The sequence below is a fragment of the Electrophorus electricus genome, chromosome 1 (genome assembly GCF_013358815.1).
Source record: "Electrophorus electricus isolate fEleEle1 chromosome 1, fEleEle1.pri, whole genome shotgun sequence".
Lineage (NCBI taxonomy): Eukaryota > Metazoa > Chordata > Actinopteri > Gymnotiformes > Gymnotidae > Electrophorus > Electrophorus electricus.
This window is the reverse complement of record NC_049535.1, coordinates 29,826,960-29,841,269: the sequence shown is the minus strand read 5'-3', so window position 1 is coordinate 29,841,269 and position 14,310 is coordinate 29,826,960. Positions and strand designations below refer to the sequence as shown.

The 14,310-nt window shown below is 38.2% G+C and overlaps 1 protein-coding gene across 1 annotated transcript in view; it reads right to left on the bottom strand.

Moving 5' to 3' along the window:
• Positions 1–14,090, bottom strand: part of igf2bp1 (insulin-like growth factor 2 mRNA binding protein 1) — a 34,688-nt gene extending 20,598 nt beyond the window's left edge. Inside the window, exons 1-2 of the mRNA XM_026998020.2 lie at positions 13,554–14,090; positions 12,289–12,349 (exon numbers count right to left, since the gene is read on the bottom strand). Of these exons, the coding sequence (XP_026853821.2) occupies positions 12,289–12,349; positions 13,554–13,728 (236 nt within the window). The 5' untranslated portion in view covers positions 13,729–14,090. The remainder of the gene's footprint in view (positions 1–12,288; positions 12,350–13,553) is intronic.
• Between the last annotated feature and the right edge of the window lie 220 nt (positions 14,091–14,310).

Sequence of the window (14,310 nt, the reverse complement as noted above, 5' to 3'; positions counted from 1 at the left end):
CTTTTCGAACCGAGTCCAGAGTACTGTAAATGGGAAAATCAAAGTATTTGAATTTGGAGTCATCTTTCAAATGTCTCATAGGTGGTTAAACAATTCTTAGAAAACTACATGCACCACAGCTAATGGAAAGGATCATCAAGCCTTCAGCTCAAAGCAGGAGCACTTTAATTTAGGAGAAGTCTATCATTTGGCTCTTACAAATAAATAAGTAAAAAATAAAAATGACCATTACATAAAGTGAGCACAACACAGAACTTAGTCTGGGGAAAATATGCACAACCTTCAAATGAGTTAAATAGCTCTAGGACAGCTATTACCACTGAGGCGAAACATTCCATGTTCAGACTTTCATAAAGCAAACCGATTACATTCCTTTTCCTTAAACCACTTTAAATCTTCATCTACCCAGAAGACTAAACTAGGAAAAACTTGATTCAATCAGATTATGCAAATATCTAATACTGAATATTACTGATGGATAAAAGCATGGACTAAGATGTTAGTTACCTGTATCAATATTCAAGATGCAGATGATCCCTATATTCATTAACAAGTCTTCCAACTCAACACCCCCAAGAACATATTCCTTCACCATTTCTATATATAGTTCACAAACACTGCATGTCTTTTTTGAAATGTGAAATATACCAAGCAAATATCCCTCTAATCTACAAGTCCCTTCTCTCAGGAAATATCTTGAGGGAAGCAAAACTGAGCCACAGTTAACTCCTTTTCAGAAAGCACAACGTGGTTACTTTCTAAGAGTGTATGATAAATCCATTATGTCCGTTTGAATCAGTAAACCCAACAGACCTATAGAAAGTCCAGAAAGTTCAAAATTTCAAATGCTATGTGCATCTGAGTGTTGGGAACAACCAGTAAACACCACCTAACAGTCCGCCCCTCTACAGTGTTCTCTGTACCTCTTTTTATATTAAAGCCAAATTCTCGCTCTGTCCAGGGACATGTCTAGACTAAAATTAGATTTTTGCTGCTTTTTGGGGATTAGGATTGCAGTTTTTCCTAATAATTAAGATGAAGAACCTAGCAGAAAAAAAACACCATGCCAAACACAAACAAACAAACAACAACAACAACAACACAGAAAAAACCAGTGGGATCAGATCAACCAACACATGATCTTATTCCATTATGCTCCAGCCCATAACTCTTCAGTGTCAAAAGTAGCTTTTTCAGACAGGATCAATACAAGGTCTGATACTTAAACTCCACAACACTAAAGTAGTAAACTGACATTTCTGATTGTTTGGAATAGAACACAAAAGCTCCATTGTGTATTTGTTGAAAACCATCAGAATATGATTAAAGAATCTTTTAAAAATATGAGGGAAGTAATTTAGTGGCATGTTCAAATATGGATAATACACACCATTATATGTCCAAAAGGCGACCTGAACAATTTCTTATTTTTTGAAGAGACATCTAAAAGGTTGTGCTCTTTAACCAGATCTGTTATGGACAAAAAGCAAAACTACCATATTTTTATGCTCCAAGTTACACAAAAAATTACAATAACAAAAATGAAAGTATAATATATCCAATAAAAACAAATCAGCAAAAATACATCATACAAACTAACCCCATTATATGGATTACGAAGTCATAATACCAAAAACCGGTCCCATCTTTTCTGCGCCAAATAGAACACATCATATCCATAAATAAAATTTGTTAGGAGCTGAACCCCAAACCATTCTCCCAAGTGACATTATTCTAGTATAGAATACCAAACTCATCTTAACATATACAGAGCAAAGCCAGAGCTGGTGAGGCCAGGCCCCATGTCTTCTGCTCATGAAATGCCTATGTTAGGGGAACTTCTATATAGGTTCGGAGGAGGAGGAGCAGGAGGAGGAGGAGGAAGTGTTTCAGCAGGGGTGGGGGTCTGCCAACCCCTCCCCCTCCCTGTGCCCTTAGCATGAGCGAGCGTGCGTGCAGAAGGAGGACATAGCATGATCACACCAGCACATGCCTGTTTGGAATCCATGTGACCCAGAGGCTCCATTTTAACTGAGTGGGGTAGAGCAGGAGCCTACTGTATGGATGTATGAGAAAAGGTGAGGGGAAGAGAAGCATAACGAAAAGAAAGAGGTCCACTGCACTCTCTTGGTGCTGTGTGTTCCTATATTGTCCTGTAAGACAACAACTCCTTCTATACCCTACACAGTAGTTTTAAAAAGACCCATACACATACTTTCATTTTAAAATACCTAACCCTTTATGTGGAACAGCCCATGAATGATGCATCTGAAAACAGCAATGTTTATGACTGAAATGTCCTACACCCCTAATGCTAGGACCATCTTATAAACCAAATTAGTGGTCCATGAAAATAATGCTCTCAAAACTTTGTTTTATTGAAAACTTTCTTTATAAAAACATCCCAGGATTTTTTTTTTTAAAGTGTCTCAGAAAATAGGTAGCAAGCTCACAAAAAGCAAAACAAAACAAAAAACACACAAGAGTACAGATTTATATAATGTTTTACTCGTGAAATTCTCCTTCCAAGAATTTACTCACTTAATTAATAATTGTGTTGCTATGTTCAGGTGTCTCTGAAATCATTCAAGAATGATTTCAGATGAATAGCAAAGGTAAAGCTAAAGGGAAAACAAGTTCCCTGTATGATCTTAAAAATCATAAAATACACTCATGACAAATAAGAAATTTGCCAAGAAGCAAATTTACAAATGGTCTGCATTTTTTTTTAGTATGCTCAATACCATGTCTTATAAAATTGTGGACAAATCTAAAAACAACCAGCAAAGAAAGTAAACTAATCGTGTAGTGTTTGTCATGTTATATCCTGTATAAGCATTTAGAAATCCTCTGCAAAGGCAGGGCTTTTCCCCTTAGCCAGAGGACAACAGAAGTGGGGGGGGGGAACATTTCTCAAAATTACTTTATTTTAAAATGTGTGTGTGTGTATATATATATATATATATATATATATATATATATATATATATATAAAATAAAATACCCCCCCCCCCCCCACAGTCCACTAAATATTACACAATGTCTCTTCTGTGTGACAAAAGATCACATTTTGGTTACACCTTTGTCAAAAGTGCATCCAAGATGCCTCACACAAATACAACATATAAATGAAAGGGAGAGAGAGAAATAAAACTTATAAAATGAAGTATAAACCAACTCTGCTCATCAAGACTGCAGATATATCTGATTTGGTCCTCACTGAACATTCGCACTGATAAAATATGAAAAACTGCACTCAAGAGAGAACATGCTTGCGCTGGGTCAAAACATGTTCACAAAGCAGACCAAGTCTGCGTGAATATTTGAGTTGGAGGTGTCGTCTCCTTTAATTAGCATCCATCCTTTGTGATTCGATTATTTTCTGGCTTTAAGATCATCATTTCTTCAAATTTCTGATGATTTCAAATCAGTCTATGCATTAAAGTTATTTATGTCTGAGCTGGAATATTAAAATTGTCAATTATTTGACAAAATACACCACAATAACTGGACTGCTTTCATACTATAACAAGGTTTTCACAATGCCCAAACACCTGTTTTTATACACAGTCTTGCCTCAGTGTCTGAAATGTCCAAATAACATTTTATGGCAAGGCATCAAAAGGTTGCCAGTGGTAAAATTTTGCATTCAGTTCTCAAACTCGCAGTGGAAGATCATAATTGGTCACACTTATTTAATGAAATTCAATGATTAAACATTTGAAACTATAGTGTATTGTTTCCATAGTAGCTTTTCAAAAGTGGTCCAAGGCTGGACGAGGGGGCATCTCTGTTCTTATAACTAATACTATAAAAAATATTTATATATATTTTAAAAAGGGGGTGGGGGCTGGGTGGGTGATAAAATTGTGGCTGCACAGTATGGAGATGTCTGATTATGCGGATACTTGTAATATGATAAAACATATGGATAAATACCTACAGAGTGACATAGCTAAAGATAAGGCTACAGTATTGTGACCTTACACTTGTAAAACCACATGAATGCATGGTATCAGAATGGTCACAGCACACACCAGGAACAGCTGAAAGCAGTCACAGCACACAATGATAATTTCTAGGATCTGTTCTTATGTACTAAAGACTGCTGGTGTAATCAAGAATGCCTTTGGTGCTCTATTGCAAAAAAACAAATATTAGTGATTACATATGCATTATGCATTATACAGCTAGTTATAACTGGTCAATCTGTCTGTTTAGAAAGCAAGAGGGTGAGGTAGAGATTAGACGAATCACAGAAACGCACAAGTTACAAACGCACAAGAAAACAGCATGTCCCCAAAACAGGTGAAATGTAGACTTCCATGTCAATGGCAGTATCCATGCCAGGTGTCCTGCTGCAAAGGCACCTGAGGCCTGTTCAAACTGGACTGTTGCAAAGGTTCAAGACGTTGCAAAAGCAACCCCCCCTCCCCCCAGCCACCCCTGGCTTCATGGGTGTGAGCAGACATTTGTGCCACTTTGCAAAAGCCGTAGGCCAAGTCCAAACTATAGAGCATTCAGTCAAATTAACGATGAGCATAATAAATAAAAGTTTAGAGCATGAGAAATATGATTTTAACAATTTAACTGTGGTTTGTCAATACAAATTGTTTTACCAAAATGATTTAAATCTATTACTCATGATAAATAGCTGCTTCTAACGTGTTTGCGTTTAGCCAAATACGACTGCACCTTTGGACGCTGCACAAACTTACATTGGAAGTGAGCGGAAAGGATTCTAATTGGATCCAGCTACCACTGAATGATATCCAGAATCACTTGGCTGGAAGTGTTAAAATCTTGTTTAGCACTTTTCAATAATACAGGAAATTGATGCCTTTAAATCCGTTTTTTTTTGTTTGTTGTTGTTGTTTTTAAGTGTGATGTTTTAATCCAGTAATCTCAGTGAATGTTGACCCAGATTACCCATAAACATTCCTTTGTATCCACCCACCTGAATGCTGATCAATCAATGTTTTGTTCTTAACTGGACAAAGAAAAGAGCCTGCTCAGCCTTCGGTGTGTATAGAAAAACTAATTCAACAAGACAGGTATTTACAACAATACACTATGCTTGAAAAATTATAAACAAAGAATATTTAAAACAGACTGCAACATTTTAACTAGGGTAATTTTACCATTTAAAATAGTGCGCGCGCGCGCGCACACACACACACACACACACACACACACACACACACACACACACACACACACACACACACACACACACACACACAAATATTATTTAAAGAAAGAGACAGTAACTTGGCAAGTGGCACAGCTAAACCTGTGGGAACATTATGTACTCACTCATTTTCTACTCTTATCTACTCAGGGGTTCCCACTAAACCAAGCAAGATAATCAGATGTAGGTTTTTTTCTGTAGGTTAATTTTTTACTTTTTTTATCACACATTTTACTAAACTTGCTGAGATTAAAAAAAATTAGGACACTTGTTTATGAGGTCACTTTCATTTCATCATTGGTATCTCCACAGGCAGACTTTTCCTACTCAATGTGGTCACGGTCTAACAAACACTTAATTTGTTAACCAAGTTGCCAAGTTGTGTTCTTGGCCAGGAAAGGGACCTCTGCTAGCTAGCAGCTTATTACCAAATACTGCATACACAGTTAATATATTTATACATTGCATTAGTTAACATGTAGCAAATCAGTGCACTGGCAAAATACATACAATAGTCAACTTAAAAACATACTTTCTGGCTACTTCCTGTAAACATCGTCCTTTCGTTTGCCTAGACACACAGTATACCTCCACCAGCCTCTCGGTTTGAAAAAATACAACGTAAAAAATGTAAAGAATTTTGAGTTGTGGGGGCACCTCCCTCCCCGTCCACTCCTTCGTGAGTGTTTATGATGGCTATGCCTTCAGAAAAGCCAGTTCACCAGAAACACAAAGGGAAACACCAGGGGGGTGTTGAGGCCCATACATCAGAGGGAAAAACCTCCATGAATATTTTTCCCCTCTCTGGAAGTCACCCCCACCCAGCATCTCATTCACTCTGTACCTCATTTCTCCCAGCCTATTTTAAATTAGACCAAATTCTAATTATATCAGAAAAATAGCAAAACTAAGACCAACTAACATTTCCATTTACTCTACAATTTAGAGAGCATAAAACTACACATTTTTATTCACACAAATTCAGCAATGTATTGATCAAAGGATTTTTTTTTTTGTTTGTTTGTTTTTTTTAACACAAACTCAAATCCATGGTCCTGCACATAAGCAAAAAGATACAATTATATTAACAATACTAAAAGGTAAATTTGCTAAAATCCAAATTGATTGAATAAACCTTTAAAATGTTTAATGTCTAAACTAATATTTATAAGAATAAAGCAATCAGAATAATCAGTTAAAGGCAGCTTGTGTGGGACATTGCACTAAGGTGGTGGCTCACAGAGGTGAGGGGACTGGGGAAGCCCTATTCTTTTGTACTATGGCTCTGTAGATGAAGATTACTTCCTTCTCCACTGCCATGTTAGACTATTAGCCATGTGACCTGAAGCAAGCCAATAATAAGCAACGAACGTGCACAAGTTAAAAGACCATTTCCTGCTAATCTAACGCTTGTACCATTTATGAGGATGTTATGGCTACTTCACAAAATCCACAAACAATTATTCACGCAACTCACTCTATAGCAAAGATGTTCGCAATTCACAATTCTGTTTCTTAGATGGCATTGTATTTAGAGGACAAATCTTCCCTTTTCAACACAATAGTCAGAACCACAGGGTGCTCTACTGGACTGATGCTCACATCAGAAGATGGAGCAATGAGACCCACAAAATGTTGGCACCCCATTGCCTGCTCAGACCTGCAGGCTTGTCACTCTTCCTACTCTACTTTATTATGCCTTTATGCATTTAGGCCTTTTGTGTACTTCAACATGACTCCATACACTAGATCACGTTTTCAGTATGCATCTTGTGTTTTAATTGTTCTTTTTTAGTGTGTACTGAAGCATACTCCACAAATGTGGGAAAGTGGCCGGCCTTATTGCTTGTCGAGTGGACAGGAACCAGCAAGTCTCTGCACTGATTTGCACCAAGAGGCGACTCCCTCCCTAGTAGTCACCCGCCGCACTGCTGAGGATTTCCTTCACCAGTCCTAAACACTTTTTCCTACTTATTGCTCCAAACATTTTACCACAGTTCACACATATTCAACAATTATTTGGTTTTTTTGGGGTTTTTTTTTTTTTTGCAGGGAAAAGGTAGAGGTTCATGCTTTCTTTTTGCATCTGATGCAGTGTGCATGTGTTGGGGTGGTATTGGTTGGTGGCAACTCAGGGCTCCTAGCCTAAAGCTGCATAAACTATGACGGAGGGTCTCAGCCTGCTTAAAAAAAAAAAAAAAAAAAAAAACAGGACAGATGGTTCAAAATGGGGAAGGGGAAGAGAAGGCACATGGGGAAGGGGTTAAAAAGGGGAGGAGTGTTCTTAAAGAGACAGCAGCACACATTTTAAGCCCACTGTTCTGTCACTGTGAATGAATAAACATTGGAGCAGACATGGTTCTCACTCCCACTATCTAATTTCTTTCCTTATCCACACCCATAGCTACAGTGCTCATTTTAAGACAATCCACAATGGCAGAAAAGGGAAGGGAGGAAGTGTCACTGTACAACGTCCCTACACCCCACCCCCCGCTCCAGTTCCCCTCTCCTGATCAGGCAAGCCCACCGAGGGTCACACCAGTCATATGACCCAGCTGAATGAACGCCTGCATGTACATTCTGCTAGCCTGGCAGAAAAATTGCATGCATCTGGAACGCAATCAAATGGAGAAGATGCATTGCCATTGTGTGTGGGTGTGCATGGGTGTCTGGTCTTGTGTGTGTGTGTGTGTGTGTGTGTATGCATGCATCACAGAGAGCTAGAGTGACAAATGAAAAACACAGAAGGAAGAGAGAGAAAGAAAGAATAAAAGAAAAACGAGCATGCACATGTGTGTGAGAGAAAGGGACGGAGCGAGAGAGAGAGAGAGAGAGACGGCCTCTCCTGCAACACCGTTAACGGCTTCTGAGAATCTTCACACAGGTGTTCCTGGCTCCTGATTGGTCGCACCCCCCTCTGCCTGGAAACCCTCCCCCTGCCTTCTGTAGTACTACGATTACGACTGGAGATGGAGGAAAGACGGGGCGCGAGTAAGTAAGAGAGAAAAGGAGGGAGGAGAGAGACTGAGCAGGCAACTGTGCTGGCTAGAGACTCCCATTACATACATTCACAGCAAGCTTATCTCCATTTACCCAACAAGCCAACGAAATACTTTGGAACATGCAGCCTAATTTTATTCTACTGCTACTAAGCCTACCAAAGTACACTTAACAGCTCGTACCTTTTTGTTTTACCCTTGCACACTCTTATCTGACTTCCAAAGTCAGAATGGCCATAGTAACTTTCAAATCTCCAAGAGGATCTTTACTATAGGAGAGAATTCTGCCTACTTAGTCACTTATATAGTTCATACTAAGCATAGCCCAACAGACAGATCACTTTCCCCATTTACCCACTAAAATAGTTCTGATCCCTAAAACATTACACACAACTCAAAACAGACCATTGTACATGACAGTCCATCACATTCTACAAATGCCAAAATACATGTCACTCATAATAGAAGGCTGAACAAAGAACAAAATGGCCACAATTACAGAATAGCTTTACAAAACAAACAATTACTGTAATGAATGTAATCAGTCACTGGGGAGTATAGTCCTTTTCACCAAACATTTATGACAGACAAACCCCACCAATACCACCCAACCAACCCACCCCATCCACTCATGGTGGGGAAACCATCCAGCTTCACTTCTCTAAAGGACAGGCCTCTATCAATTGCCAAATTTACTAAAACAAAATTCCAAATCACAGTAGTGACTTCATTTCTGAAGCATATTTTATATATTACTTTGAAGCTCTGGGGGCATTGGAGAGGTGACTTCACAAGGGGGCTTCTCTTCAAACTTAATCTCACATGCACTTCACTTATTACACCCTTACGCATTCCAAACCAATACATTAAAAATCTCTTTCCATGATATCTATATGACTAAACTGACCTATGCAAAGATTTTAAAGTTAAAGAATTTGATATAGTACGAACTTGATATGTTTTACATTCAACTCTGTCATTAATGGTGAAGGTTACTTCCCTAGTCATCATGAGCACCTTGAGGGTGTGCATTCACAGGAGTGTGTGAATACATGTGTGTGGGGGACAACAACCTGCTCAAATCACCAATAGCCCTCACGCCTCATTATTATACAATACTCTATATCAGATAATACCAACTAATGCACCTTCATATCAAATTTTAGAGAAGATTTCTATTTAGCTACAAACATTTATACAGGAAAAAAAACCCCCACAGCAAAACAAACAGGAAAAAAAAAATACTACGTTACATCATCAGAATGCAAAGTTACGAGTTGTATAAAAAAGGTACATTAATCACATTCTAGAGCAAACATGCTCTGATCTCTGATACTCCAGCCAATTAATTCATCCTAATTTTAGTATTTAAATATTGCCAATTATCAAAGCAGCATCAACCTGGTTGGTGTAAATAATCATCAACCCATGGTGACACCGAGGGCTAACATTTGAGAGATGTATGGAGTATTGTTAAGCTTCTCAACACCTGGCTCTCAGTGGGTGACGTGGGAGTTCCCGTTGTCTTAACTGTTCCAAGTATGAAAACTTTAAAAGGCCTGTTCATACAAATGCAACATTCCTCACACTTAAAGTATGGAAGGACTGGATGCATGAACACGGGTGTGCCACACACACTTGCATACATCAGTATGCATTAATACATACAGTACTTCCACACATTACGCCTACTCTTTAAACAACTCTCTTAAAAGTTTTAAATATACACACTTCAGGTTACCCAAGTTTATTAAGCAGGTCATTACATGTGGACAAGAGGCCTGTGCAGGGATTGAATGATGAAGCCATTTTTTATCGCCATCCCTAAAAATGGCCTCATCATTCCAAAAGTACGTCTCCCTATACCATCCCCCGAAAGCGTCAACTTTTTTTCATTAATTTGCGAGTCCCACAGAACAAGCAAGAAAAAGTTAGATCATGCAGCTTTTAAAAATCCCGATTTAGGCCACACTTGTATGAAATACAAGGGCGCACTTAGTGATTACTTTAACGAACGGGTTTACATTTTACCTGTAATACTGCTATTGAAACGTATCTCTGGCCGAATTAGTTGTGCGTCTGAGGCTCACACCACTGAATCGTTGCCCTAATCCACGTTTTACGTACAGTCCCTACAACTACAGCATTTTTAGCCTTGGCCTTCTACATGGAACTTAAATACACAGCGGTCTGAATGATCGGTGTATGAGTACATTCTTAAATGTAATAAACGGGGAGAAAATGCCAAATCCTTAAAATACAGAAAACATTCGGTTCTTGGTTACAAGTGGGTTAAACACATATGCTATCGTATATTGATACTACTACTATTACTACTGCTAATAATAATAATAATAATAATAATAATCTGGTCTACACATTTGCTTTTAGAGCTCAACATGGCGTACATGTTTAAATAACAATGAATTTCTAAAAAAAAAAAAAAAAAAGACCACGTAGCCTGGTATGTGAGCACAAGTGCCAAATGGAGTACTCGATAGAGCTGCATTGTACGCCATTTTCCTCTATTGCTGACGTTGGATTACTCTTCGCAATGATGGCGACCACGTGTCACTCAAATCACAGCTTTAAATGAGAAGCTCCCAAATAACCTATTAATTGTTCTATTACATCTGATAGTGAAGGGTAGTCTGTAAACTAACATACTAGATATGAACTGCACAAAGTGACCATCGTTAGTTAAATGACAATAAAGGAGAGAACATTCAAAAATATTCAAAACGGAAAAAATGTTTTGGCCATAGATTAAAATTAACGATTATATAGGGCATTGTGTATCGTGTGATGTCTGAGTAAACATTGTAGTTTATGTTAAATGTGGCCAGAAAATAAATAAAAAATAAACCTATTGAATAAATACGTTTAGTGCTCAGGTACGCAAAGATGACCGACCGGGTACAGCGTTTGGGCGTTCGGACTACCTGGAATGGCTTGTTTAAAGGAGCCCACAAAGTGGGCCTCGTCATCAAGGTGTTCACTTAGCGTTTTACCTTCAAAATTGTTGGATTTTATATGGACTAGTCTTCGATTTCATACAGGCTAACAGCAGGACTGCATTGGTATTCATGTGTGAATCAATCTTGGTTGAATGGTTATGCTAATTTTCTAATGTGTTGAGAATAGGGTGAGAAAAGGTGGCCAGGGTGGAGCGACTTGGATTTTTTTTTTTCCTTTAGAGCAGAGGCTGTTGGGCTATTAAAACATTATACCGTTTCCCAACCCAATTCGCGCTAATCCTTATAAGACAAAATATTGGATGTACATCTTCCATGAAATATTCGAACTATTGGAGACACTTTACAAACGACACCGCCAGAATGGTCACAATTTGTATAAGCACAATTAACTAAACTAGCGAACGATCAGGGACATATCTACAATAAATAAATAAATAAGAATAAGAATTACACACACACACACACACACACGTTACAAAACAGCATTTAAAGTATTTAGCAATTGTAGGGTTCCAGTAACACGCGTACTTATTAGTAAATATAAGACATCAAAACTGTGTTCCAAAACAAATTAAAGCGCCAAAGAATAATATACCATATCAACTTAATTGACTTTTTCCAACAGATTATTGGTCCGTTTATCTTTCAAGCTAAAACATACTAGTGTTTATGACTCATTCAACAAAAGATCCACCGAGGCCTAGGCCTCGCATTAGGCCAAGGCCCTGCTTTCGTGTTTGAAACAAGTCATTCAAGTAATGATCATACAACCACCATAAGGCTATTTTATGTATCGCAAATAAGAATTATACCCAAAGACGAACAAAGAAGAAAACATTACTGTAAAAGCACACGGTGCAGTATTATATGTTTTTCTCTCCTTTATTAGCTATGGGAAATCAGAATTTCCCATTGGCATTAACAGTTTGTATCGAACTGAAAAACGACGAGTTTTGACCCAAAGTTAAGGGAGTAAAACGCATGTTGTAGTCCAATAGATCCACAATTTCGAATTCAACAAGAGAACAGCATGGCGAATCGTATCCACACTGCGACCACATACATAGAAAACATTCACATTTCCAACAACTGGGTAAGTATTTAGGAGCAAGCTAAATACCTTTGTTTCTTAGGAACAGAATGTTCGACCTCAATTCGTTTGCCGTGAAGTTCCACTTTACCTAAAAAGAAAAAGAAAATGCTTTTACAAAATGAGGCCACAGATTCCATTTATTGGCCCTTAGTCCATAATTCAAGCTTTACAGCTAACACTAATATAGGATATCCTAAATGTAAGCTTCTATATGCTACTACGTTGACATAGATACAAGTTAGCTTCATTCAATGTGAATGAATTACCTTTTTCTAAACAGTATTTAAATAACTCGTTTTGTGAATGGCATATACGGGACTCTTATAGGAACTTGGAAAGTTACACAATGACGATAAAGTATTTTAAAAGAACAACTGTTCCAGTAACTACATTCAAACATGCAACATTCTTCTTGCACTTTCAAGGTTCACTGGTCAGCTACATAAGCTGTTCTCGCCATTTGTATTATGTAAGTCATTCATATACTTTACTCGCTGTTTTTTTGTGCATGTGTATATAAAACTTTGCAAACAGACATAGGTAGACGTAAACTAACGTTCTTGCTTGCGAATGTTTCACATGAAATACTGTAACAGCATGGCGACCTTCGTGCTATATAGAGCACACATCACATGCAACATATGTGGACAATCGCAGAGACATTTTTGTGGACAGCAAGTCATATGCAAGCAAAATGTATTGTATAAATAACTGTGGTCCATTTTGCATTGATATCGCCAATCCAGGTCAGCATACACATTTCTTTTACGTTTTCCTACAATATAGGCTAAATGAAACGTGTTTGTGTTACTATAGTGGCCTATTAGCCAAAAGGGGGAGGGGTGAGATTTGATTCTATAGCTGTACTGAGTAGGTTATACTGAGTCTAGAGGCAGGTTTCAGTGCCTCATGCACAATGAACAAGAAGCCAAATCTGCATTAATCTTGGTATCCATTTAAGCAGGTCTTCATAACTAGAAAACACTGTCAACAGAGCAAAAGAAAGTCTTTGTTAATGTACATTAAAACAGTCTTGGAAAGCTCATCAGTGTAAAAGTTATCTTGCACACCACTGGTCAAAGAAATTTCACATTCCATTGCTTTAAATTACTAATCGTAGACCCGTATTGGTTCACGTTCCCACATAGTCCCCAGATCTTTATAAAATGGAATTTGATTCCTAAAAACATAAAGACTTCAGGAGACTGTGAAAGAGCACTTTATTTATTTTACGGGAGAAGAGCCTGATCAGGTGAAACGACAATAATGAGCCCATTAAGTTAGTTACTTACCAGAAAATGTTTCAATTGCTTTCATAGCCCATTGGTCGTCCGGACAATCAACAAACGCGTAGCCAGTTTTCATTAGAAATTGTCCAGAGTAAGGAATCTTGTAGTCTTCGAAGGTTTTAACCAAGTCCTCTGCGGTCACGTTTTCATTCAGATTTCCAATGTATAGCTTGTTCATCGTGGAAAAATTGCAGCGCTCACAAAAAAAAAAAATCAGAAATCAAAACAAAACTTCGACAAAGCGCAGCGAATTTTCAAAAATTAATTGACACCGCCAAAAATGAAAAGAACTGGCAATTTTCAACTAAGTGTGATCGAAAATGAAAGAATTTCAAATTCAAAGCAGAATCCTACATAAAAGGGGGAAAGTTCGACTAACAGTAATGTTGCAGCCTGATGAAGTCCAGCGGAGGAGTGAAGAATCCTTGCATGTAGCAATCCTTCCGAATTTCCTGCACAGTGTGGAAACCCCTATCAGTCTGAATTAATTTGCTGATGGTTGTGGTGAAATAGTGGTAGAAGTATGGCGGGATCGGGAGAAATTCTGTTCTCTCTGCCCCTCAACCTAAGAGCTGTACCCTGCACTGTCATACAGATCCTACTGCCTGGCGATGGCACCGCCTCTAAACCGACTCGAATTTACTAATTTTTTTTGTTTGCGAAGAGGAAACCACGTGGTCTCTCGGAGTAGCTAGAGAAGGGGCCGGTCCTTCTCGATGTGTATCTAGCACAGCAGCATATGGGTGTGCTAGGGAAGCGA